Below are 25,860 nucleotides of genomic sequence, written 5' to 3'. Positions count from 1 at the left end.
CTGTGGACACACACCATTGTGGAGCGGATCTTACCCATTTATTCCAATGAGGACCCTAAATCCGCTAAGGTTATGCCACTGATCTGACATTGTTAGATGCATTTTTTTTTTGCCTGCGACAAAAAGATTTATAAAAGCAGTGTAAATAAGTGCAGAAGATTAGCAAAAATACCGCAGATTTCAGTTTAGAAATTCATGTATAAAATCAGCACAAAATACGCAACATGTGATCGGTGGGATCTTGTTGATTGTTGGGGGTCCCGCACTGATCGGCAGAATGGGGAACTTTTATCCCTGCTTATTTTATTCAGACAATCCCTTTAATGTATGCACCAGAAGTGACTGCTGCAAATTTCTTGTTTTTTTTTTTTTTTTGTGGGGACATGTAAAAAAAAAAAAAAAAAAAATTAAGAATATCAGAACAGTGTGAATGATGGCCGACCGCCAGAATAGGAGCAGGTCAAAGTCCGGAGAGATGTTCCGCTTTTTTCTAGGTGATTGTGCCTAATAGGGCAGATAAACATGGATTTTAGTGACGAGCTGACCTTCAAGGCGGATTTTGATAATGGAGCCAAGTTGGCTGTAACCACTGATTTTGGCCAGGTGGGCTGACTATCTTACGTGAATGGGGGCCTTCTGAGGAACGGTGAAGGGAGCTAGAAAAATCGGCCTTGTTGAAGTTCAACAGCCACTCCTTTTATTTTTCTGTAGGTAGATGGTCTCCCAGAGCTGCCTGGCACCCGTTTCCCCCCTATCCCCATCTAAAACGCATGTTGAACTGATCAGAACCATTGGCCAAGTGAGCATTCTGTCCCCAGCTTCTAATCAGATTTCCAAAGAATACGGAGACATTGGCCATAAGGCGGCGATTATAAGAAGTAATTTTTGCACTTGCTGCCAGCCATGCCATTGACAACAGACTTGAATAAAACTGCATAAAAAAAATGGATATTCGATAGATTTTTGGCTTCGTGTCACTTTAAGAAAAACAAATCACTGCGTCTTAAGTAAAGTGATGTGGTTTTCTGCAGAGGTGACAGACCCATTCATAACCACAGACAGCGATCGTAACAGCAGAAGCCGATGCTGCAACCGCGGATTTTAACAGAAAAAAGTGTTAATTAATTGAATGGATGGTTAGATTACAGAAAGCGAGTAATGGGCCTGCAGGAGCGGCGTGTATCGGTAGACCACAGATGCACCACAGTGGGTACCGGGCCTTACATCAGATCTCTGCTGCTAGAGGGCAGCGAGCGAATCCCTGTCCCCGTTACCCCCAGAGATCAGAGTTGGCGATTCTTCATGCCAACTGCGCCAAGCACTCAGAATATTATGAAAATATAAAAAAAAGAGGGCGCTAACGAGATCTTGGCAAGCACAGATCCCAATCTCCGGTTACCCGGGGTAATCAAGAGGGCTTTTAGGATGTGTTGTGGATGCTTTCACCGAGCCGCAGAAATCCCAAGGCTTCTATAATTAATCGCTCCCTGCTGATCCGCACATTAGCAAAATGTGCAAAAAAAAAAAAAAATTATCATAACAAAAAATAAATCAAAAAAAGGAAATAGATCATCAGCGCTGATAATTTGCACTGATTTACCAGAACACTTTAGAAAGTAAAACATGTTTTGTTCTTTGCACATAATGATCCGGAGATCAGCGGCGCCCAGTAAAGACTCCAGCAACTGAAGCAAATGGCTCTTACTGGAAGAAAAAAAAAAAAAAATATGCTTGGAGAATAAAATATGGGGGGAAAAAAAAAACAACCAAAAAACTCCTTTCTGGCATTTGTTAATCCAGCATGTGTTAATTATTAGGCTAAGTGCACATGCTGATTTTCCTCCTGCGGATTTTTCCGCCCAGAATTGAAGAAATCCGCAGGTCAAATGACCTGCATTTTTCCTGCGGATTTCTTCCTGTTTTTGTGCGGTTTTCTTGCGGATTTCCCCCTGCGGATTTGGAGAATGGAGCAGGTGGAAAACCGCACAAAAGAAGTGACATGCTGCATTTTTTTGTACCGCACAAAAACCGCGCGGAAAAAAACGCAGCGTCTGCACAGCGGTTTTTTCTTAAATTGATTTACATGCTACTGTAAATCACTTTGTGGATCCGCAGCGTTTCTGAGCGGTAAAATCCGCTGCGGATCCGCAGGAAAAATGCATCGTGTGCACATGGCCTGACATTTCTTCCTGAAGATTATCCACCTTACTAGTCAGTCAATGCTTTTCTATCGCTGTCCAATAATACGAAGTATCTGGTAATCCAGCACCAGGTTACATGCATGCAAAATTAATAGAAATAAATAGAAAGAATCCCTGCAATTAGCTCCCCCCCAAAAAACAAAAAAAACAAAAACACAAAGAAAACAATTATCGTTTCCTTTTCAATGTCATGTTACTCCATTTGTAGAGGTTTGTGAGCGTTCCCCCCCCCCCCACACCCCCCACTTTAGCATATAAAATAATCACACCTGGGGTGAGGGAGGGAAAAGTAAGGGTCACTTCTTTTGAAGCACGTCTGTAAAAAATGCATCAGGAAGGAGAAAAGTAACCTCTTCTAAAAAGCTTCAAAAAGTCATCAAAACATTAAGAAAAAAGTAGAACAACCTCCAGTAAATAAAAGCTGAAACTAACTCGTCCGTGTAGCCGCTCAGAGTTACTTTTTAGTTTGTCATTTTTTCACCTCAGTTGACACTTAGGCCTGTTTCACACTTCCGTTTTTTCAAATCCGTCAAAATCCGTTGGTTTCCGTAAAAAAACGGATCCGCCATTTTTTTGCAGGATCCGTTTTTTTTGTCCCATAGACTTCCATTAGTGGTTACCGCGGATCCGTCAAAAAAACGGATCCGTTTTTTAAAAAACGGATCCGTTTGCATCAGTTTCCGTCAAAAAACGGAAACGGATCCGTTTGGCGGACACAAAAACGGAAGTGTGAAACAGGCCTTAAAGGTAAATATTTCCAACAGGTCAGTGATGTCTCCGCCACATCAGGAAACTTACCCAGAAGGATTTTCATTTCTTCTTTCTAATAGATACAAAGTGATCAGGAGGCACAAAGTCATCTAAATTCAGCTTCTGCCGCGGCTGATAACAGGGAATACTAGAGTCCACTGTGCAGCAGCTAATAGAGATGGGATCTACTGTATGTTTGGATGATTACACAGGACGGGCACGCCGCCATTGTTTTAAGATTTACAAAGCCCTTTCCCAATAAAATTAGAATCTTTGCCTAAAAAGGTGAGTTTTCCACCCAGAGAACAGAGACGCACTCGTCCTAGGAGCTATGGAACATCTTATTAAAGTATCAAAGAAAGAAAAAAGTCTGATTATCCTTAGAAGACCCAAGAATCAGAGGGGAGGTGTACCAGGCAGGAGAACAGGCAGAGGGCCCATCCCAGGCTGAGAGCAGGGGGTAGACGGGGTGGTTGGGGGGGGGGGGGGGGCGGGATAATCCCAGGCTGGGTACAGAACAAGAAACCGCCCCCCCATCCCAGGCCAGGCGTAGGACGAGAGGGCCCCGTCCCCGCCCCCCCATCCCAGGCCAGGCACAAGACGAGAGGACCCCCCCCCCCCCCCATCCCAGGCCAGGCACAAGACGAGAGGACCCCCCCCCCCCCCATCTTGGGCCAGACATGGGACGAGAGGACCCCCCCCCCCCCCATCTTGGGCCAGACATGGGACGAGAGGACCCCACCCCCCCATCCCAGGCCAGGCACAGGACAAGAAGGCCCCCACCCATCCTGGGCCAGGCATGGGACGAGAAGGCCCCCATCCCGGGCCAGATACGGGACGAGAAGGCCCCACCTCCCATCCCGGGCCAGGCACAGGACGAGAGGCCCCAGCCCCCCATCCCGGGCCAGGCACAGGACAAGAGGGCCCCAGCCCCCCATCCCGGGCCAGGCACTGGACAAGAGGGCCCCAGCCCCCCATCCCGGGCCAGGCACAGGACAAGAGGGCCCCAGCCCCCCATCCCGGGCCAGGCACAGGACAAGAGGGCCCCAGCCCCCCATCCCGGGCCAGGCACAGGACAAGAGGGCCCCAGCCCCCCATCCCGGGCCAGGCACAGGACAAGAGGGCCCCAGCCCCCCATCCCGGGCCAGGCACAGGACAAGAGGGCCCCAACCCCCCATCCCGGGCCAGGCACAGGACGAGAGGGCCCCAGCCCCCCATCCCGGGCCAGGCACAGGACGAGAGGGCCCCAGCGCCCCATCCCGGGCCAGGCACAGGACAAGAGGGCCCCAACCCCCCATCCCGGGCCAGGCACAGGACAAGAGGGCCCCAACCCCCCATCCCGGGCCAGGCACAGGACGAGAGGCCCCACCCCTCCACCACGGGCCAGGCATAGGACAAGAGTGCCTATCCCGGCAGAGGAGCGGGGTTCTGGACGTCCTGCGCAGTCTAGGAGGGAATGGGATAGAGGTAAGGGTGCCGCAAGTGGAGAGATGAGCAGAGCTCCCAGCATACAGAGACCCTTCTGCTGTTCCTGCACAGTGTGTTTCAGCCAATTAAGCGATAGGAGACATAAGGAGCCAATCCTATGATGGGTTGCTGAGCATCACATAACATGTATTCTTGTATGGAAACATTTGTATTGACATTTAGAAATATTTGGGGGGTCCTCTCCCCCTACTGTACAACAGAGGAGACAACCCAGTCATATGTTTATTTCATAGCGGTAGACAGATTTTCTTTTAAAATAATGAAATTGTATATACTACATTGTAGCAAATGCCGGAGCGGGACGTCTGCCAGTGGGGAAGGGGTTAACTCCGTAACCGGCGCTAATCACCTTTTTTTGTGATTTAATTTAAATAATTTCCTCTTGCCCTTTCTGGTGCTTTTTATGAGCAGCTGAAATATTAAGTATGAAGGGAGGGGAGATACAAAACGGATGACTCTCTTGAGACAAGTGAAGTCTATAAAGTAACCATGGCGACATCCACAATAGGCATTAGGAAAACAATCGCTTTTTTGTGGCTTTTAGCTCCCAAAAATCAAACTTCAAACCTCATCAATAGTAGATCTGTAGAAAAAAAAAAAAACCTAGAAAAAGAAATCCTCGTCTTTTCTGCTGTGAAAAAAAATAACTTATAATAATGGGGGTCAAGTATCAAAAAGTTTGCGCAGCAATGTAGCAACAACCTCACTTCTTGGAGTCTGCTATTGGGTTTCATAAAAAAAAAAAAAAAATTTCATTGCTTCACTTTTTCAGGTTCTTTTGTATCTCTTGCTCATTGCTGGCTTCAGAATGAGTTAACGGAGAATGTGTCGGTGGGCTCGGTCTGACTGGGAGCATTTATCTGCTGTCTGACTTTTTCTGCACTCCTCTGTGGAGATTTATCATCAAAGTTGAACCGAAATTTGATGTGGTCATAAATCAGCCGAGAGAAGCTCAGGAAGAAACAACAACAAAAAAAACAGATAAAAGCTACAAACTCCTGGTCAGACCCACACCTAGGTCACTAGCTGATTCTTGGTTAAATCATTCTGCAGCAATGTCACTTAAAAGTCCAACAGTGCCAATTTAAACAAAATTTAATTTAAAAAATATATGCAAGTTAAAAAAAATTACGTATTTAACCAACATTTTTTATGTAGCACCCCCCTCCTCCCATTTTGGACTGTTGGTCGTGTAGGTTTCCACTGCCATAATTTAATGTCCAAATGCTCTCAGTGAAAAACTGGGCAGCTCCCAGACCAACGTTATTCAATGGGACAGTGAATGGGAGCAATTTTTTTTATGAATCTACATATAGGGGGTAAAAATAAAAAAAAAGAACACAACTTGCATTAGTTTCTTCTGTGTGTTGGATAAGACTTGCCCATTTAAGTCTATGGTTGCACAAAAAAAAATATGTATGTATATATATATTTATTATAATATAAAGAGCCCGATGCTGCCCGGGCGCAGTAATTAACCACGGTTAGTTATAACAAATTGTTTTAATAATATATATATATATATATATATATATATATTACACATATACACACACACACATAAATACACACACATATATGCACACACACATTTGCACACTCTTGGCATTCTCTTGATGAGCTTCAAGAGGTAGTCACCGGAAATGATTTTCACTTCACAGGTGTGCCCTGTCAGGTTTAATAAGTGGGATTTCTTGCCTTATAAATGGGGTTGGGACCATCAGTTGTGTTGTGCTGGTGGATACACAGCTGATAGTCCTACTGAATAGACTGTTAGAATTTGTATTATGGCAAGAAAAAAGCAGCTAAGTAAAGAAAAACGAATGGCCATCATTACTTTAAGAAATGAAGGTCAGTCAGTCCGAAAAATTGGGAAAACTTTGAAAGTGTCCCCAAGTGCAGTGGCAATAGCCATCAAGCGCTACAAAGAAACTGGCTCTCACGAGGACCGCCCCAGGAAAGGAAGACCAAGAGTCACATCTGCTGCGGAGGATAAGTTCATCCGAGTCACCAGCCTCAGAAATCGCAGGTTAACAGCAGCTCAAATTAGAGACCAGGTCAATGCCACACAGAGTTCTAGCAGCAGACACATCTCTACAACAACTGTTAAGAGGAAACTTTGTGCAGCAGGGCTTCAAGGTAAAATAGCTGCTAGGAAACCACTGCTAAGGACAGGCAACAAGCAGAAGAGACTTGTTTGGGCTAAAGGACACAAGGAATGGACATCAGACCAGTGGAAATCTGTGCTTTGGTCTGATGAGTCCAAATTTGAGATCTTTGGTTCCAACCACCGTGTCTTTGTGCAACGCAGAAAAAGTGAACGGATGGACTCTACATGCCTGGTTCCCACCGTGAAGCATGGAGGAGGAGGTGTGATGGTGTGGGGGTGCTTTGCTGGTGACACTGTTGGGGATTTATTCAAAACTGAAGGCATACTGAACCAGCATGGCTACCACAGCATCTTGCAGCGGCATGCTATTCCATCCGGTTTGCGTTTAGTTGGACCATCATATATTTTTCAACAGGACAATGACCCCAAACACACCTCCAGGCTGTGTAAGGGCTATTTGACCAAGAAGTAGAGTGATGGGGCGCTACGCCAGATGACCTGGCCTCCACAGTCACCAGACCTGAACCCAATCGAGATGGTTTGGGGTGAGCTGGACCGCAGAGTGAAGGGAAAAGGGCCAACAAGTGCTAAGCATCTCTGGGAACTCCTTCAAGACTGTTGGAAGACCATTTCTGGTGACATTTCAAGAAAATGCCAAGCGTGTGCAAAGCAGTAATCAAAGCAAAAGGTGGTTACATTGAAGAACCTAGAATATAAGACATATTTTCAGTTATTTCACACTTTTTTGTTAATTATATAATTCCACATGTGTTAGGCTAGTTTCACATTTGCGCTTTTGAGCGCAGCGACGGCCAGCGCACGGCCGCCGCTAAGCCCCGCCCCTGCCGTGCCTCCGCCGGTAGCTCCGCCTACCGGCGCATGACGCTGCATGCGTCCCCTATCTTTATCACTGGGGGCGCAGGCGGTGCGCAGTACGCATTTGGCGGCACATGCGTCCTTTTCACGGTGCGCCGACCAGCGCCAAACGCAACCTGCTGCAGTTTGGTTGCGCTCGGCGCACCGTGAAAAGGACGCATGCGCCGCCAAACGCATACTGCGCACGGCCTGTGCCCCCAGTGATAAAGATAGGGGACGCAGGACGCATGCAGCGTCATGCGCCGGTAGGCGGAGCTACCGGCGGAGGCGCGACAGGGGGCGGGGCTTAGCAGCGGCCGTGCGCGGGCTGTCGCTGCACTCAAAAGCGCAAATGTGAAATTAGCCTTAATTCATAGTTTTGATGCCTTCAGAGTGAATCTACAATTTTAATAGTCATGAAAATAAAGAAAACTCTTTGAATGAGAAGGTGTGTCCAAACTTTTGGTCTGTACTGTATATAAAACTGAGTGTAGAGCCCTGCCCACTCTGCATAGCTACATTCATTATAATATCCCACATCATCCCGTCAGCCAGAGCCACCGGACTACTACACCTAATATCCCACATCATCCCGTCAGCCTGGAGTCAGAACCATAGCGCTAAGTGGAACGGTCCTAACTTCCATACCGGGGATCCCTTTAAGAGAGGCCTGGGGTCAAAACCAAAGCCCTGGATGGATTTGCTCTGACTTCAATATCAATGATCCCTTTAAGAGGGAAGATGTGACTATAGAATAGAGGATGCGTGATGGGTATATGGGAACGGGAGGGGGGATTCATTTTTGTCATGTGCTCTCTGCTCCTTTTTGGGGGGCAGACAATGGCTGGAAGCTTATGTTCCCGGGGATGCTAGATTTCTCCCACCATGTCACTGTCTGCTGAGGTGTTGTCAATTGGGAAAACTTGCTCATACCTCATAGCATACCAATCACAGTTCAGCTTCTTTTAACCAGCTCAGGCAAAATGAGAGATGCTTAGTGATTGGTTGCAAGGAAAACTGTTGCTCATAGCAACCAATCACAGCTCAGCTTCTTTTGAACAGCTCTGGTGAAATGAAAGATGCTTCGTGATTGGTTGGTGATACACATTCAGTTTTATATATTATACATATACACACACAGATGTATGATTTTATACAGAGCCCCAGGGATACATTGCATAATTTCAGGAAGCTGCACTTATTCTCGCAAATGTTTGTGTTGAAGCCGGGACTATTTTTCTTTTATCTCTATACTGGACATCTCACAAAAATCATTCTGCAAAACATCTATAATAAATAAGACCAAGCAGAGCAGCACTGTAAAGTATGGAGCAGACACTTGTTATTCCGCATAAGCTTCTGAGCCATCACCGAACAAGAGGTTAGCACTAGCGCAGACTATCGAATGGATCCACACGTGCAGGTTTTCATGGCAGAAGCCAGGAGTGGATTAAAAATGAGCCCCACACCACTGACCCACAGAACCAGAGCTTCTGCTGAGTGTGGTCACTGTAGACATCACCTCACATAACAGGTGGTGGGACACTTTGAACAATTAATACCTGCGTATAATGAAGTTCCCTCTCCTGTTGCTTCTTACCCCCTTTCTTTTAGCTTTAATTGAGAGTCAATGAAAAAGAGGGAAAAATCAAGAATCTGTTGTCAGACGAGTGGCGGTCCGGCAGCGCTGCTCAGTACAGATCCCTGGCTCAATACGTCGTTACATGAGCGCGTACAGCGAAGCCAGATCAATTGCTCACTAATTAGACCAATCAGGGGGAGATTTCCCCGACCCCAAGAGCGGCTGCCCCGTGACCTTACAGTGATTTTCCAGCTCATTCTCCGAGTCCACAGCACGCAGAGCGCAGCGGATGACATTTATCCTGCGGCTCAGTGTAAATACGGCTGTCGCTAATTGATGAGGGTCTCAGCAGCTGAAGCTCGGGGTCTGTACAGAGGGACTGTTAATAGAGATGTATGCAATGATGGAGAGGAGCCGGATTATCTGCAGGGACAGGAGGTGACCGCCCTCGCACGCCACACTCCGTGCAGCTGAATGGATGAGATCATTATACAAGTTTACATTCATTTCCGCCTGTGCGGTAGCAATAAGGGCACAGACCCCATTCATCAAAAGACGCCCGAAGGGGGAAAAAAAAAAACAAACAAACTACCTTTTGGCTTTTAGTGACCAATCACAAGGCAGCACTTTCTGGACGGGAAAACAAAAATTGAATCGGAGCTTTGATTGGTTGCTTGTAAAATGAAACTTTTTTTTTTTTTTTTTTAATCAATGAAGCCCATATGTTCTTATACACTTACCATAACTATGATGTTGGTACCCGGCAATATTAGGACATATTTATCAAAAGTGTCCAACTCACGCCGTGCAAACACACAAAAAAGCCTTACAAAGAGACAAAAATACTTAAAAAAATTTTTTTAATGTTTTGCTATATCACAACCTGGAATTTCATGGTTTACTTTTGAGGGTTTGCATCAGTTCATGTAAAGAACAAGCCGACTATTGTGAAGATTTGTTATTCTTATTATTGCGAAGCAAACAACAAATAGGACAAAATAACTGAAACCGTCAGTGTGCATAACTATTCACCCCCCCAATCAGTACTTTGTAGAGCCTTCTTTTGTGGCAATTACAGATGCAAATCGATTTGGATAAGTCTCTGTCACCTTTCCACATCTTGCCAATGGGATTTTTGCTCATTCTGCAAGGAAAAACTTGCCCAAGCTCCTTCAGGTTAGATAATTTCCTCTGGTGAACAGCAATCTTCACATCTGACTACAGATTCTATATTGTATTAAAGCCTGGGCTTTGACTAGGTCTCTCCAAAATATTTACACATTTACCCTTAAACTATTCGAGTGTTTAGCAGTATGCTTTGGGTCATTGTCCTGTTGAAAGGTGAACCTCCGTCCCAGTTTCAAATCACTGACATGAAAACAGGTTTTGCTCAAGAATATCCCTGTATTTCACACCATCCATCTTCCCATTGACTTGGACCATTTTCCCTGTCCCTGCTATAGAAAACCAATCCCACAGCATGATGCTGCCACCACTATATTTCACTGTGGGAATGGTGTTCTAGGGGTGAGGAGTTGTGTTGGTTTGGCGCCAGATATGGAGTTTACCTTGGTGTCCAAAAAGTTCAAGTCTGGTCTCATCTGACCACAGAACCTTCCTCAGTACATTTGGGGACACTCCCACATGCCTTTTGGCAAACTCAAAATGAGCTTTATAATGTTCGTGTTTAAATAAAAGCTTTTTTAATGCCCACTCTTCAATAAAGACCACCTCTGTGGCGTGAACAGCTTATTGTAGTCGTATGAACAGATACTCCCAGTCTCTGCTTGGGACCTCTGCAGCTCCTTCAGGGTTACCTTTGGTCTCTGTTCTGCGTCTCTGATTAATGTCCTTGCCCAGGCTGAGGGTTTTGGTGGGTGCCCTCTCTTGGCAGTTTTGTTGTTGTACCATATTCTTTCCATTTGATGATAATGGATTTGATGGTGCTCCATGGGATCATCAGAGAATGGGAGATATTTTTTTTTTTATGACCCAACTTTGACTTGTATTCTCAACAACTTTATCCTGACTGGAGATCTCCTTGATGTTCATGGTGGTGTTTGGAGATCTCCTTGGTCTTTATGGTGGTGTTTGGAGATCTCCTTGGTCTTTATGGTGGTGTTTGGTTAGTGGGGCCTCCTGTTAATGGTGTTGCAGCCTCTGTGGCCTTTCAGAAAAGGTAAAGTGTATATACTGTCAGACGTGTGATACTTAGATTGCACACAGAGGGACATCCTGTCACTAAGCATAGGACTTATAAAGGGAATTGCTTGCATCAGAAATTTTTAGGTACTTCATCGCAAATGGGGTGAATACATATGCAAATTCCAATTTTAAGTAATTTGATCCCATAAATTTAATTTTTGCCTACATTTTTCTCCCTTCACCAACTTAGACTATTTATTGCTGATGCATTACACACAAATCGGATTTAAAAAATATTTTAACACTGGTTGTAATGTAGCAAAATATGTAAAAAGCCAAGAGAGCAATCACTTTCTCAAGCCACTATATCTCATACATCCTTGCAGGGGGGAGGGGGGGGGGGGAGACTCAGAGGTCAACAATGTTGGGGATACATTCTGGCATCCAATGGCCATAACTCGGATAAATCACCACTGAGATATTCTGCTACAAACGTAATCTCCGCTTGAGCAGGCTGAAACAGGGACAGGAGAGAGGCTCTGTGTGATCTTCTCCTGACAAAGGACTAAGCTCGGAAACGTGCGTTGGGGTGTCTTGCTGCTATCCACATTCCTTTTCCCTCACACATACTGTGCAGCTAACATGCCCCATGTATCTTCTCTATGATTGCTCTCCTTATATGACTGCTTCCCATATATGTATTTGGGTGACACTGCATTCAACTATTTTTGGATAACTGAATATGGTATTTGCATATTTCCTACCTATTGGCTTATTCTTAAAGGGATTATTTATTTTGCACTTTAATTATCTACCATATTACTTTCCCTGTGGTTCCCCCTTTCTCCCGAATCAATTTAATTCCATGTACAATGTATTTTTATACACTCGTTTAATTTAATTGTTTGACTTGTGCAGGCACTCTCTTGCACACATTGCCAAATTTTGACACCCACTGTTTTATAAAGGTGTTTTAGGGCCCCATCACACATAGCGACTCACCAGTGATCCCGACAACGATATCAACTTGTCAGGATCGCTGGTGTGTCGCTACATGATCGCTGGTGAGCTGTCAAACAGGCAGCTTCACAAGCGATCAGCACCAGTGACGCCGAGCGCGCGGCGCCGCTGTGTATGTTATTTACCAGCGCGCTGATGCAGGGAACTGGTAACTAAAGTACACATCGGGTTTCTAAGTGATGCGCTGCTTAGAAACCCAGCATTTACGCTAGTTACCAGCGCGCTGATAGCTGGTCTCCCGCCTGTCACACGCAGCGATGCGTGCTGGCCAGCAGAAGACCAGCGATCACAAAAATGTCCTGGCCATTCCAGGGCGATCAGCGATACCCGGCAGGGGGGCCGGTTGCTGGTCAGTGTCACACACAGCGATCAAAAATTGTGACTCAGCAGCAATCTCGCTAGTGAGATCGCTATGTGTGATGGGGGCTTAACCATTTCCATTGTCCTGTTACAATTCTTTTTAGGTCCATGCCTAGTGGTTTCTTTCGTTCTTGTTATGTCACTGTGTAAGAATAGTTGAATATTACAAGAGCAAAATAAAATAAACGCGTAGGGAAAAAAACAAAAAAAATTGTTGCAACTGTAATAACTTCAACTATAAAACTAACTTTTCAATTAGCTATCAAATTGAGCACCATAAAAAAGCCAGAATCCATAGCGAGACAAACTATAAAGTTAGCATGTTGTACCATGTAAAACAAAATTTTAAAAGAACCCAGAATTGCTGTTTTATGAGAATTTCTCAAAAAAAAAAAAAACCTGAATAGGTACTCACGACCTCCAAAAATATACCAATAACACAATTCATCACAAAAAATAAGCCCTAACGCAACTCCGTTGACTAAAAAATAAAAAAAGTTACAGCTTTTTTTTTAATGGACTGTATAGTAAGAAAAAAAAAAATGCTAAAACATATGAAATATACATATTTGGCATAATCCTGTCCATATATATCAAAACTATAAAAAGAGCACACTATTTATCCCCACCCAGGGAGCACCATAACAAAAAAAAAAAAAAAAGTTAGAATTGCTGTTTTTAGGTTTCATTGTCTTACAAAAGTTGGAATAAAAAGTGATCAAAAAGTCACGTATACCCCAAAATGGTACCAATAAAAAGCTACAAACTCATTTTGCCAAAGCATAATAAAAGCCTCATCAAGCTAAGTATACATAAAAAAATAAAAAGCTTTGTCTCCCAGAAGATGGAGGCACAAAATATTTTAGTTTTTAACAGTATTTATTGTGCAAGCATTGTAAAACATCAATTTGGTATTTCATTTAATCGTACTGACCCACAAAATAGCGCATCACTTAGGTCAAATTGTTTCAGGGTAGCATTTCTTTTTGATCCCTCATTGGAGAAATGGAACATTTTCAGCCAAATCTACTTAATATTCTAATAAACATTTTTCATGTGAAACAGCTTAGCGATTGTGGGGTAAAAATGTTCACTAGACCCCTAGATGGATTCCTTGATGGGTAGAGTTTCCAAAATAGGGTCATTTCTTGGGGGAGATGGGGAGGGAGGGGAGTACCATTATCTCATGCAATTCAATACCTCATTTTTATAGAATCAAAAATGTATTTTTATTTTTTCCTTTTTCTTTCATGTGAAGCACCGAATGGATTAACAAACTTCTTAAAAATTCTTTGAAACTGGGCAGATTTGTGGGGGGCTGCTAATATATTGGCCCCTTAATGACACTTGAGAACTGAATACTATAGTATCACCAGGTGCCTATCAGGATGCATAGCGGCTGCCAAGCTTTCTGCACCTGCCCAAGTCATTGGAATAGGACGCAGAAACCGTGGCAGGCAACTTCATCAAAACGGAGGGCACCGGAGAGCCCCTTTAGTATATTAGGAGGTGGCATAATATTGTCCCTTGCAAAAATATCTTGCATAATGTTTAAATTTTACCTTTTCTCTTCAGAAAGTCTTTCCGGGTGGAAACAGGGCTCTGGCGCACTCTCGGGTTTTGCAGAAACTTTACAGCGGTGGCAATCTGTAAGGACAGAGGTACGTATGGATGAGGACCCTGCAGCAGATACATATTATCACCGACAAAAACAAAAGGTTAATTAGAAACTGACTATGAAGAGGAACAGGAGGAACAGTTACCGAGGTTCTAAAGCAATGAACAATCCGCGGTTCTCATTCAGGCCACCGCAGCTCTGGATCAGGGATTTTTAAATATTTTTAAATTTTGTTTTATTGAAGATTCAAGATTTGCAGCGATCAAGAAGAATCCACTTGTAAGATATAGTAAGATCCTTCAGCTGCAACTATCCTGCATGCTGATTGTTTCCTGAAAGTAGCTTAGTGCAAAAAAGGAAATCAGATTTGATGATTGCAGATCTGACGTCAACTAAAAATGGAGGAACACTGAATATTAGCAGGGGTTGTGTGTGACTCCAGCCGCTGATCCCCGGCTGCCATGGGAGCGCCTCCCACCTCTTTACATATCTTGTTTCCATAAATTCACTAATCTGGGCAAATGTAGGCAAAACCGATCCATGGGACAATGCAATAAACAGGAAATTACCAGCATCCAACACAGATCACGGACATTAAGGCGATCGGAGCAGGTGTAAGTCAAACGATTAGTTATTACACCTGCGATGGCGCTGATTCAATTGGGAAATACGCTCGGTAATAGTTTAAAAGGTTCGGATGGGGCACATTACTCTCCAAGTGCCTGCAGAGAGGGCATGATTGAGCAAGATGTCATTAGTAATTCATTTAAAGGAAAACAGGAGAAGGAGAAGTGACTGAAAGCAATTTAGATGTCAGGTAGAGGAGGGGAAGGAGGCGACTTTTAAGAAAGCATGATAAGTGAATTTACATGTGCGAAGAGATTAAGCTGCGGCCAGGGATGGAGGGAGAGAGGCCGGGGCCATATAAAGAGGACGAGCAGAAAGACCTGGGGGGTACAATAAAAGGCATCGTCTGAATATCCCAGATCCAGACAGGCAAGGTCCGAACCAGGGCTGCGAGGTCTGTGCTTCCACACAAGAAGAAACTCTCTGGGTTCTTTTCTAATGGGATCTGTACAAGAGGTTCCATAGATGCTGCACAGGTCCAGCCACGATCTTAATGCAAGAAATTCCTACTCATTCATATGGCACATGTTTAGCCCAGAGCTGCATTCACAATTCTACTGACTTTGGAGCAACAATCCCTGCTGGTGCTGTGTCTTGCTTTGATGATATGTATTCTGAGAAAGCTCGTCTTCACACCTGACTCTCCAAAGTAACTATAGGAGCTCAGCCAATTTGTAAAGGGAGTTGTGTCACTTACTATCTTACTGACCAATCACAGTAAAACTAAGAACCAGCAGAATGTTGAAGGCAGCTCCTGATTTAAAGGGGCAGTTCCACCTTACCAAGTTATCACCTATCTATAAAGTGGATTGTGGTTACAAAAAAACGGTGCAACGAGCTGACTTGTTTGAATCGAGTGATGGCCACTCGTGCCCCAATGCTTTACTCATTGGCTATAGGACTGTCGAAGCCATATAGTGCCATAGACAATAAGTCCAGGTGCACCCTCTGATATAAGTAAGGCACTTCAGAGCTGTGCTCTCAGAATGGGAGAGGGGTGTCTGCCAGCGACCAGCGAGTTATCACCTTGCATCTGGAGAACAAATAAGTAGCCAAGATGGGACAAAACCCACAGGATAAAAAGTGTATGTATACAGTGACTGCACCATCAGAATAGTGAGTGCAGCTCTGGAGTATAATGATGGATGTAACTCAGGAGCAATAATGTAATGTATGTATACAGTGACTGCACCAGCAGAATAGTGAGTGCAGCTCTGGAGTATAATGCTGGATGTAACTCAGGAGCAATAATGTAATGTATGTACACAGTGACTGCACCAGCAGAATAGTGAGTGCAGCTCTGGGGTATAATACAGGAGGTAACTCAGGATCAGTAATGTAATGTATGTACACAGTGACTGCACCAGCAGAATAGTGAGCGCAGCTCATGAGTATAATACAGGATGTAACTTAGGATCAGTAATGTAATGTACGTACACAGTGATCGCACCAGCAGAATAGTGAGCGCAGCTCTGGAGTATAATACAGGATGTAACTTAGGATCAGTAATGTAATGTACGTACACAGTGATCGCACCAGCAGAATAGTGAGTGCAGCTCTGGATCAGTACAGGATCAGTAATGTAATGCAAGTACACAGTGACCGCACCAGCAGAATAGTGAGTGCAGCTCCGGATCAGTAATGTAATGTATGTACACAGTGACTGCACCAGCAGAATAGTGAGTGCAGCTCTGGGGTATAATACAGGATGTAACTCAGGATCAGTAATGTATGTACACAGTGACTCCACCAGCAGAATAGTGAGTGCAGCTCTGGAGTATAAGAGGTAACTCAGGATCAGTACAAGGGGGTTCCAGTGTATGGGAAAGAGGTAGGGAAAGCGTTGTGAACAACATCTGTAGGCTGAAGTCTGTCCAATGTGTATAGTCTTTTAGTGCTTTGAGAGTTACAGTCAAACAAATCCTGTAGGTTCAATGACAGCGAAAAACTATTATTGGTAACATTCTGTGACTGAATCTTACAAGGACTAGTGATTATCGGAGGAAATTTTTATCATGGAGACGCCTTTCCTGACAGTGCATCATTGGTCATTAGATGTAAAAAAAAAAAAAAAAAAAAAAAAAAAAGGTCACTAAAGAACTATCGTTTTGACTGAAATCTTCTGATCCGAGCTACTTGAGACTCATGTACGGCCACAGGGTCAGGTCAGTGATGGATCGTTGCAATTAGAATCTGCAGGGAGCAGATAGATGACAGACACCGGCCACTGAAGGTCCCTGTACACATTAATGCCCGTTATACAGGTTGAAAACTGGGGAAGGAGCATTTGCTTGTTCCTGTCTAAATAGGCCGGCAATTACCAGATGAATGGGAAACCAGCCATTAAGCCTGTATATAGCTGATCAGCTCATTTACGTGGCTCCTTATATGGAAGTAATCAAAGCCCACCATTACTGGTGGGACAATAAAGCTATCTATTGTGTATGGGGGTGTTCTTCTCTCCTGACAATATCAATTTGTTATTCTTTTGCACTCTTGGGGAAAAAAAATGCTACCAGAATAACTGGAGGGGGACAGGGGCTGGCCGACAGAGGGGGGGCAAAGAAAGAAGGGACACTGAAGAGTAGGGGGCAGGAAGGAAGGGACAGCGGAAAGGGACTGGACCAAGAGTGAAGGGACATCAGAGGGCGCAGAAGGGTGGGGTATGGGAGATAACAGGAAGAAGGGGATGGACGGCAGAGGTGGGACCAGGAGTGGGGGGGGGGGGGGGAAATGGACGGCAGAGGTGGGACCAGGAGGGGAATGGACGGCAGAGGTGGGACCAGGAGGGGAATGGACGGCAGAGGTGGGACCAGGAGGGGAATGGACGGCAGAGGTGGGACCAGGAGGGGAATGGACGGCAGAGGTGGGACCAGGAGGGAACAGGGGCAGCCAAAAGGGAAAGGACATCAGGTAAGGGATGGGCTGGCAGAAAGGGGACCAGAAGGGATGTGTGACGACCAGAAAGGTAACGTCCGAGAGTGGACCCTCTGGATCGCGGAACTGGAGCTCCCGGAGGCGAGCGCGCCAGGTGGAGCCGACCCCTATACAGGGACCGTTAGGGGCAGACCCTCGGAAGACAGATACCGCGACAGCTAGAACCAAGAGGGGCGGCTCAAAGGACCAGAGAGGGACTGGTGGAACCAGAGCACAAGAAGAACCAGCGATACAGGACGGGTCAGGCACACGGGGCGGAGTACAGGACTGAGTGAGGAGTACGGGACTTAGTGCGGAGTGCAGGACTGAGTAGGAAGTATAGGACGGAGGACGGAGTACAGGACATGAGCATGGGGTGCAGGACTGAGAACGGAGTACAGGACGGAGTACGGGACTGAGTACAAAATGCAGGACTGAGTAGGAAGTACAGGACGGAGGACAGGATGGAGTACAGAACTGAACAAGGAGTACAGGACTGTGTACAGAACTGAACAAGGAGTACAGGACTGTGTACAGAACTGAACAAGGAGTACAGGACGGAGTACAGAACTGAACAAGGAGTACAGGACGGAGTACAGAACTGAGGCAAGGCAGGAATACAGAGAGAGTTGCAGGGAAGAACCCCTACAACTTGGCCAGAGTACCGCAAGGTACAACACACGATAATCAGGCGTCTCCACCATCTTGGAGACGCCTGATATAGCACGTGCTGCAGTCTGATTGGGCGGCCAGACCTCTGGGCGGGCGCCGCAGGGTTAAGGAACCTGCAGAGCGCGCGCCCGCAACCTAGAGCGAGTGCACGTGACCACCACGCGCCGGGAGGATGGGAGCAAGGAGGAGGCGGGCACAGCGTGGCGAGCTGAGGGCAGGTGAGTACAGGCGGCGGGATGGGACAGTTAAGGGGGGGGTGAGGTGTAGGGCCAGCAGAAAGGAGACCTGAAGGGGAGGGTTGGCTGAGTAATTTAGAGAAGGAGGAGTGTCTGAAGATGCACAATATATCACTAATATACACCAACCTCTCAGACTACACCTATAACTCTGACGCAGACGCGATGCAATGGGATCATCTCAGCAGGAGCAGTAATGCCTGTGCAGGGAGGATGCCCAATAACCCAGACACAGATCGAGGTCAAAAGTCATCTTAATAGATGCAGGAAACAATTAGCTCGTCTCTGGGGGACTGGACACCTCCCATCGGGGACCCCGCACAGAAGGGAAGTTCTATATTCCAGCCTCTCCTATTATAACGTGAGGCACTGTGCTGGAGATCTGGAAACGTGGAGACAGCGACACATTAATGCCCGTTAGCTCCGCAGCCCCCACCGTAATGAACAATGTGAAGCATTAAGTGATGGAGCCGGCAGCGGCAGAGCAAAGTTTTAGCAAGAAATCAGGTCTGTGTCAAAACTGAAGTGACAAATTTGGTCATCGGTGGCACAAGGAAATGGTTGCAGAGCGGCTGTTAATCAGAGGCAGCTATCGCACAGTGCTGATGCCAGCACTCAGGGAAAAATGCAGGAGGCTAATTATGAAGCTGTATATCTCGCTAAAGACGCTCCACTTGGCTTCATCGTGCCAGCACTGACAGCGCAGGTACCAGCACTCGCACAAGGAGGACGGCGGCACTTGGCCAATACAAAAGTGCTGCAGAGAATGTACCAAAGAGTATAAGGAAGTATCACAGTGTCAGTGTAGAAGATAAGTAGTAACATTTGTATTTTTTTTTATTTATTTTTTTCTTACAGAGAATGACCCCTAAAGAAAGAAAGAAAGAAAGAAAAAAAAAATAAAAAATCAAAGAGCCCCCAATAAACAGATGTTCCCTTCTGTGGCAATTTGTAGCAGATGATTTTTCCTAGCTCAGATCTGTCGGCTTCTGTGACCTGTAAAAACCCCAAAACCTGGCTGACATTTTACTTTCGGAGGTTCGTTGTCCAGGATTAGCCACCCCAGCACTCAGCTTGTCTGTGGTTTTCTACACCTTGGCCCGATTTACTTCAATGAAGCTAAACTGCAATACCAGACATGATCCATAGACAGGTGGGGCGCTGTTTCTAGAATATAGCAGTCATGATTTATTTATTTTTTTTTTTTTTAAATCTTATGTAACCTCTTTGTTAACAACTTTATATTCGGACAGCTAAAGTGTTTTCTGAACAGTATGATCTCATCTGAAGGCGAAGAATAAGCCGTGCACCCTCAACTACTCAGCATTTAGCAGGTGACTACAGACACATAAAAAGGTTAGCTCGCAAAGTGCTGGACCATCGCCCACAGCTACCGACAAAACCGATATACAGGGGTACTGCACATCATTAGCTCTGCTCTAGAGCCCCACCAACAGGACCGGCATCGATCCCTAGAACGGAACCCCGTCACAGCCCGCTGATAATTGGGAGGTGGGCCGGAACTCCCATACAAATGAATGGGAACGCCGACCACTTCTTCACCTCATGGCCTTATTAACATCAGCTGCTAGTGCCATGGGTGGCCCCCGGTATCTGCCATACTTAAGAAAAATCCTGTGGATTTGCCAAAAATACAAGAAATGGGAAAACCTCCAATTAACTGAAAAGAATTAAACGTTAGACTCAAGGACTGATAATTGTAACATTTTAGTTAAGGGAGAAGTGTCCTGCAAACCCCTTTCACCATAAGAGGGAGTATTCTGTGCATTAATAATTTTTGATGATATAAAGTAATGTACATGAAATTTTCAATCACCAGAAAGACCTTCCCTGAGTAAAAAAAAAGTGTTCTGTCCTGCAGCAGTGGAGTCCGATTGTACATGTGACCGCTGCAGCCAAAGACTGAACACAGCAGTGTACTGATGTGCCAGTGATCAGGCCCCAGGTAGGGATGCCATTACTATAGCCCAGCTAATAAAGAAGGGAGAGAAAACTGAGGTTTTCCTGCTTCCCACGCGACTGCAGAGACCAGTGATTACAATGGATGCCGATTCACATGCTGCATTACTGGTTTACGCCACAGCTGCACTCAATATTTTGTTGGTGCAGTCACTCTGTAAATAACATTACTGATCCTGAGTTACATCCTGTATTATCCTCCAGAGCAGCACTCACTATTCTGCTGGTGCAGTCACTGTGTACATACATAACTGATCCCGAGTTACATCCTGTATTATACCCCAGAGCTGCACTCACTATTCTGCTGGTGCAGTCACTGTGTGCATACATTACATTACTGATCCTGAGTTACATCCTGTATTATACCCCAGAGATACACTCACTATTCTGCTGGTGCAGTCACTGTATACATACATTACTGATCCTGAGTTACATCCTTTATTATACCCCAGAGATACACTCACTATTCTGCTGGTGCAGTCACTGTGTACATACATTACTGATCCTGAGTTACATCCTGTATTATACTCCAGAGCTGCACTCACTATTCTGCTGGTGCAGTCACTGTGTACATACATTACTGATCCTGAGTTACATCCTGTATTATACCCCAGAGATACACTCACTATTCTGCTGGTGCAGTCACTGTGTACATACATTACTGATCCTGAGTTACATCCTGTATTATACCCCAGAGATACACTCACTATTCTGCTGGTGCAGTCACTGTATACATACCAGGGCTGTGGAGTCGGTAAGCCAAACCTGCGACTCCGACTCCTCAATTTCCCTTACACCGACTCCGACTCCAACTCCGACTCCGACTCCCACACATATTGCTTATATTTAAGTGAAAAAATTTATTGTAGTACAATGTGAACCTCAGACATTTAATCATTTTTATGATCCAATAATCAAGATATTTAGATAGAATAGAATATATATTGGTGTACTACCCGGTTTTCATTCTTTTTGGTACAGATACGATATGGATAGACAGATATGGATAAATGGATATATAGATAGAGCAGATTTCTTATCTGCTTTTGCTATTGAAAACATTATCTATGAGCTCAAAAACCTTTCAGGTGATGCAGTTTTTTTAAAAAGATGATCAGCTTTTGCAGCTGAAAAACGTATCCTCAAAAAACACAGGAAAAACGCTGTGTGTGAATGTAGCCTTAGATCAGGAATAGAACAGCCATTTATAGGACATTTCATAACTTTCCCAAACTCCTATGAAAAAATATTCAGCACATCCTGCATTGAACTACTGTACCCAATTTATTATATATTTTAGGAGTCGGAGTATTTTATACCGACTCCAACTCCACCAAAATGAGCACCGACTCCGACTCCGACTCCACAGCCCTGATACATACATTACTGATCCTGAGTTACATCCTGTATTATACCCCAGAGCTGCACTCACTATTCTGCTGGTGCAGTCACTGTGTACATACATTACTGATCCTGAGTTACATCCTGTATTATACTCCAGAGCTGCACTCACTATTCAGCCGGTGCAGTCACTGTGTACATACATTACTGATCCTGAGTTACATCCTGTATTATTCTCCAGAGCTGCACTCACTATTCTGCTGGTGCAGTCACTGTGTACATACATTACATTAATGATCCTGAGTTACATCCTGTATTATACTCCAGAGCTGCGCTCACTATTCTGCTGGTGCGGTCACTGTGTGCATACATTACTGATCCTGAGTTACATCCTGTGTTATACTCAAGAGCTGCACTTACTATTCTGCTGGTGGAGTCACTGTACACATAATTACATTACTAGTCCTGAGTTACATCCTGTATTATACTCCAGAGCTGCACTCACTATTCTGCTGGTACAGTCACTGTATACATACATTACATTACTGATCCTGAGTTACATACTGTATTATACTCCAGAGCTGCACTCATTCTGCTGGTGCAGTCACTGTGTAAATACATTACTGATCCTGCGTTACATCCGGTATTATCCTCCAGAGCTGCACTCACTGTGTACATACGTTGCTAATCCTATATTGAACCCCTAAGTTGCTCCTTGCTAACCCTTCCCCACCCTGGTCTTCGCCCTTTAATGTCCCAGAGCTGCCATTCTCGCTGTGAAGCGCTCAGTGAGTTGCAGACACGCAAACTTCCTTCAATGACCTTACAGCGTTACACAGACAGGACATTCCAGGAGCAGCTCTAGACTGCCCTCTAGCTGGATTTAGTGGAACATAGTGATCAAATTCAGCTCAGGTTAAAAAAAATATGCATAGGAAAAAATTTTCTACATAAAACCAAAATTTAGAGAAGAGACAAAACATATCGGGACATTCCGCTACCACGGGAATATTGTTTTATAATATGTCCAATACTGGGATATGGACATGGCATCATTCTTATTATTGCTAAGGGTCAGAAGACAAAGGAAATTCTGTCTGCAGCCTTGACGTCACATTGATGCTGCAGACAATCGGGCTCATGCTGACTACTTGTGTAGAGCTGCTGAGCTCAGTTATTGGCTGCAGCGCAGATGTGAGCGCTGCAGACAATAATATATTGGGAGCAGCGGTGGGGACTCTGCACTGGACCTGGGAACTATCATTTTTTTTTTTTTTTTTTATAAAAATGTTGCCTGTGGACAGAAGTTATCTAAAAAAAAAAATGAAACCCACCTTGACATAGGATAACCCATTGCATCTTTAGGTTGGTGTTCTGCGCCATGTGGCCGAGGTGCAACTACAACTCCCAGAATGTCAGCCACAGGCAAAAACTTTACGGTTAGGAGAAAGTCTACATGACATCAGTGAAAGGATATGTAATGAACAAGTCAGTAAAAAAAAAAAAAAAAAAAAAAATCGTATTTTTTTCATAATTCTAAATTAATTAGCAATTCTCTAGGTAACGGACACCGGCAGGGCCACGAGTCAGAAAACGGCTTAGTGGACATGGATCCAAGTCGTCAGAATGTTTTAACCTTCATTTAAAAAAAAAAAAAAAAAAGACTCACCGGAGCGTTTCTCAATGACGGTGCTTAGGAGCCGATCCCGTGAATCACTATTACTGCACGGGAGCGCAATATGCTGCCTCCTTATCATAGCAAAGAATAAATCTCCAACCAGTGCGAGTGTCCGCATCAAGGAGATAGAGAGACATCTCCAAGATCATAGAGCGGGGGGCCTCATCCGTGCAATTACCGGCAATCTAATGCCACTCTGTAAATCAGCGCTGTCCGTGCTCATCACAGGTCTGGAGGAGATAAAAAGGCAGGAAAGTATCACACAACATGCAGGACCCCAGGGACAGACCACTAAAGACTAGCACTCCCTCCCTGCAGCGCGGCTCAGGTGTCCGTCAGGGGCGCAAAGTATAAAACGACCCAAAAAAGAAAAATTATGATCAGCAGCTATTCAGCGGGACCGAGTCTCATGTTACAATCCGATTATTATGCAGTGTTTAGATGGAGAAGATCAGCAAAAAAATAAAAAGTAAAATATTCTTTGCAGTTCAGTTTTCTTGGGGGGCTTTTTCTGCAACTTTAGGGTTTGAAAAATGCCTGGTGGGGAAAAAAAAAAAAGTTTCTATCATTTCCTTGAAGCAGCTCCTAATTGAATCTGTCCAGTCTAAAGGCTGCAAAAAACGCTTTAAAAGCCACAGCTAGAAAAGAAAACTCCTGCGAAACAAAAAAAAAAAAAAAAAAAAAGGGAACTTTTCATGAATCAATTTCCTCTTGAATAAGATTTTAAAGCCTCAACTTGAACCCGTCTGCAGGAAACTGGAGAAGTTACTGGGCGATGAGGAGCGGCTGTGGGGCTGCATTCACACACAGCCTGCAAATCTGCACCCAAGAAAAAACAGATTGTGTGTGGATGGCTTCAGAGCGCATTTCACTCAAAAAAACGGACACGGGTCAGCGAGAAAAACGTGTGTGACTAGCCATAGGGACTTGCTGAAATCAGAAGCAGTCAACATGGAGAAAAAGTCAGGTGTGAACGGGCCCTATGAGATTAGGGATTGTGGTGGGTCAGAATAGAGATTGCACAGCGACAACCAATGCCGCCATTTCTTATGCCCCCATTAATACACACTAGATAGCGGTCATCATTCGGCCGGCAGCCATCTTGCCCGACTGTCCCACACACAGGAGCACTCATCTGTCTTCTGTGAGATCGGTGCTCTGAAGTTGGACATGCAGGATCCGCACCTCCCTTAAATTTTCTGTCTGGGGTCCCCCTTATGCAGGACAGCTGGCGCAGCCCGTATCCATCCGCAAGCCCGGCTGACCTTGGTCTAATGTATAGGAGGGTCTTCAGCTCTTGCACATGGCACAGTTTTATGGTTGATTTGGAGTTTGGGTAACAGATGTCCATCACCGGTAAAGTCTAGGGGCAATGTATAGTGGGTGCTGGTGTGAGGGATATTGGGAGGATCAAGAGCCTCAAAGCCAGCAAAAATGTATTTTTTTTGCAAAGAACATTCATTTGCACAGATGAGGGCAATAGAAAAAAAAAAAATCCACCCCTTTGCCCCCAGTAAGGAAAAGGCAAGGTAAAAATCTGATTTTAGGTTTCCTTGTATAGAACTTTATGGTGGAAAGATGGCACCGGCACTCGACGCTGCAAGTATCTCTATGTAACGGCGCCATCTTTACAGCAGGAAGAACTGAAAATGGCTAAAAAGGTGCTGTGTCGTGGTGAGAAGTGCTGTCAGTTATGGCGGATCTCGGGACCTCTGTGGTCGATGCACGTTACACCAAGATTATTAGGTGCCATGTGTGTATTGTGCGTCAGTCACAGCTACCAACCCAACTCTTACACGCCATCTGAAACGGAGACTAATGTTTACAGATGTGGCAATAGTAGGAACAGTCGATCTGGACAGGAGACAATACTCAGATTGTTGGCAGAGAACAAGATAATTGCAAAGAAACAAAACAAGGCCAAAGAAAGAGGTTCAGAAGTCAGATGTGAGCCAGGGCCATGGAGGCTATGCAGATCTGCGGACAAAACATCCTGGCAACTGGTAGCAACAAGCTGAATTAGTGAGCTCTGGCGTCACCGCAAGAGGGAGCGCGTGTAAGGCATCCCAAGAAGCGCGCGCAAGGCAGCCCAAGCTCTGGCGTCACCGCCAGAGAGAGCGCGCAAGGCAGTCCAAGCTCTGGCGCCACTGCTGGAGGGAAAGTGCAAGGCAGTCCAAGCTCTTGCGCCACTGCTGGAGGGAGCGTGCAAGGCGGCCCAAGCTCTGGCATCACTGATGGAGGGAGCGCACAAGGCAGCACAAGCTCTGGCATCACTGCTGGA

General features: G+C 45.1%; 1 protein-coding gene across 2 annotated transcripts in view; it reads right to left on the bottom strand.

Annotated features, from left to right (window-relative positions):
• Nucleotides 1-25,860, bottom strand: part of PEX14 (peroxisomal biogenesis factor 14) — a 113,149-nt gene that overhangs the window by 46,942 nt on the left and 40,347 nt on the right. For both annotated transcript variants that reach the window (XM_073585021.1, XM_073585020.1), the window contains exon 3: nucleotides 14,074-14,158. In XM_073585021.1, the coding sequence (XP_073441122.1) occupies nucleotides 14,074-14,158 (85 nt within the window). The remainder of the gene's footprint in view (nucleotides 1-14,073; nucleotides 14,159-25,860) is intronic.

This window comes from Dendrobates tinctorius, unplaced genomic scaffold (genome assembly GCF_039654945.1).
Source record: "Dendrobates tinctorius isolate UK_male_01 unplaced genomic scaffold, ASM3965494v1 ptg000086l, whole genome shotgun sequence".
Classification (NCBI taxonomy): domain Eukaryota; kingdom Metazoa; phylum Chordata; class Amphibia; order Anura; family Dendrobatidae; genus Dendrobates; species Dendrobates tinctorius.
This window is presented reverse-complemented; position numbering and strand designations above follow the sequence as displayed.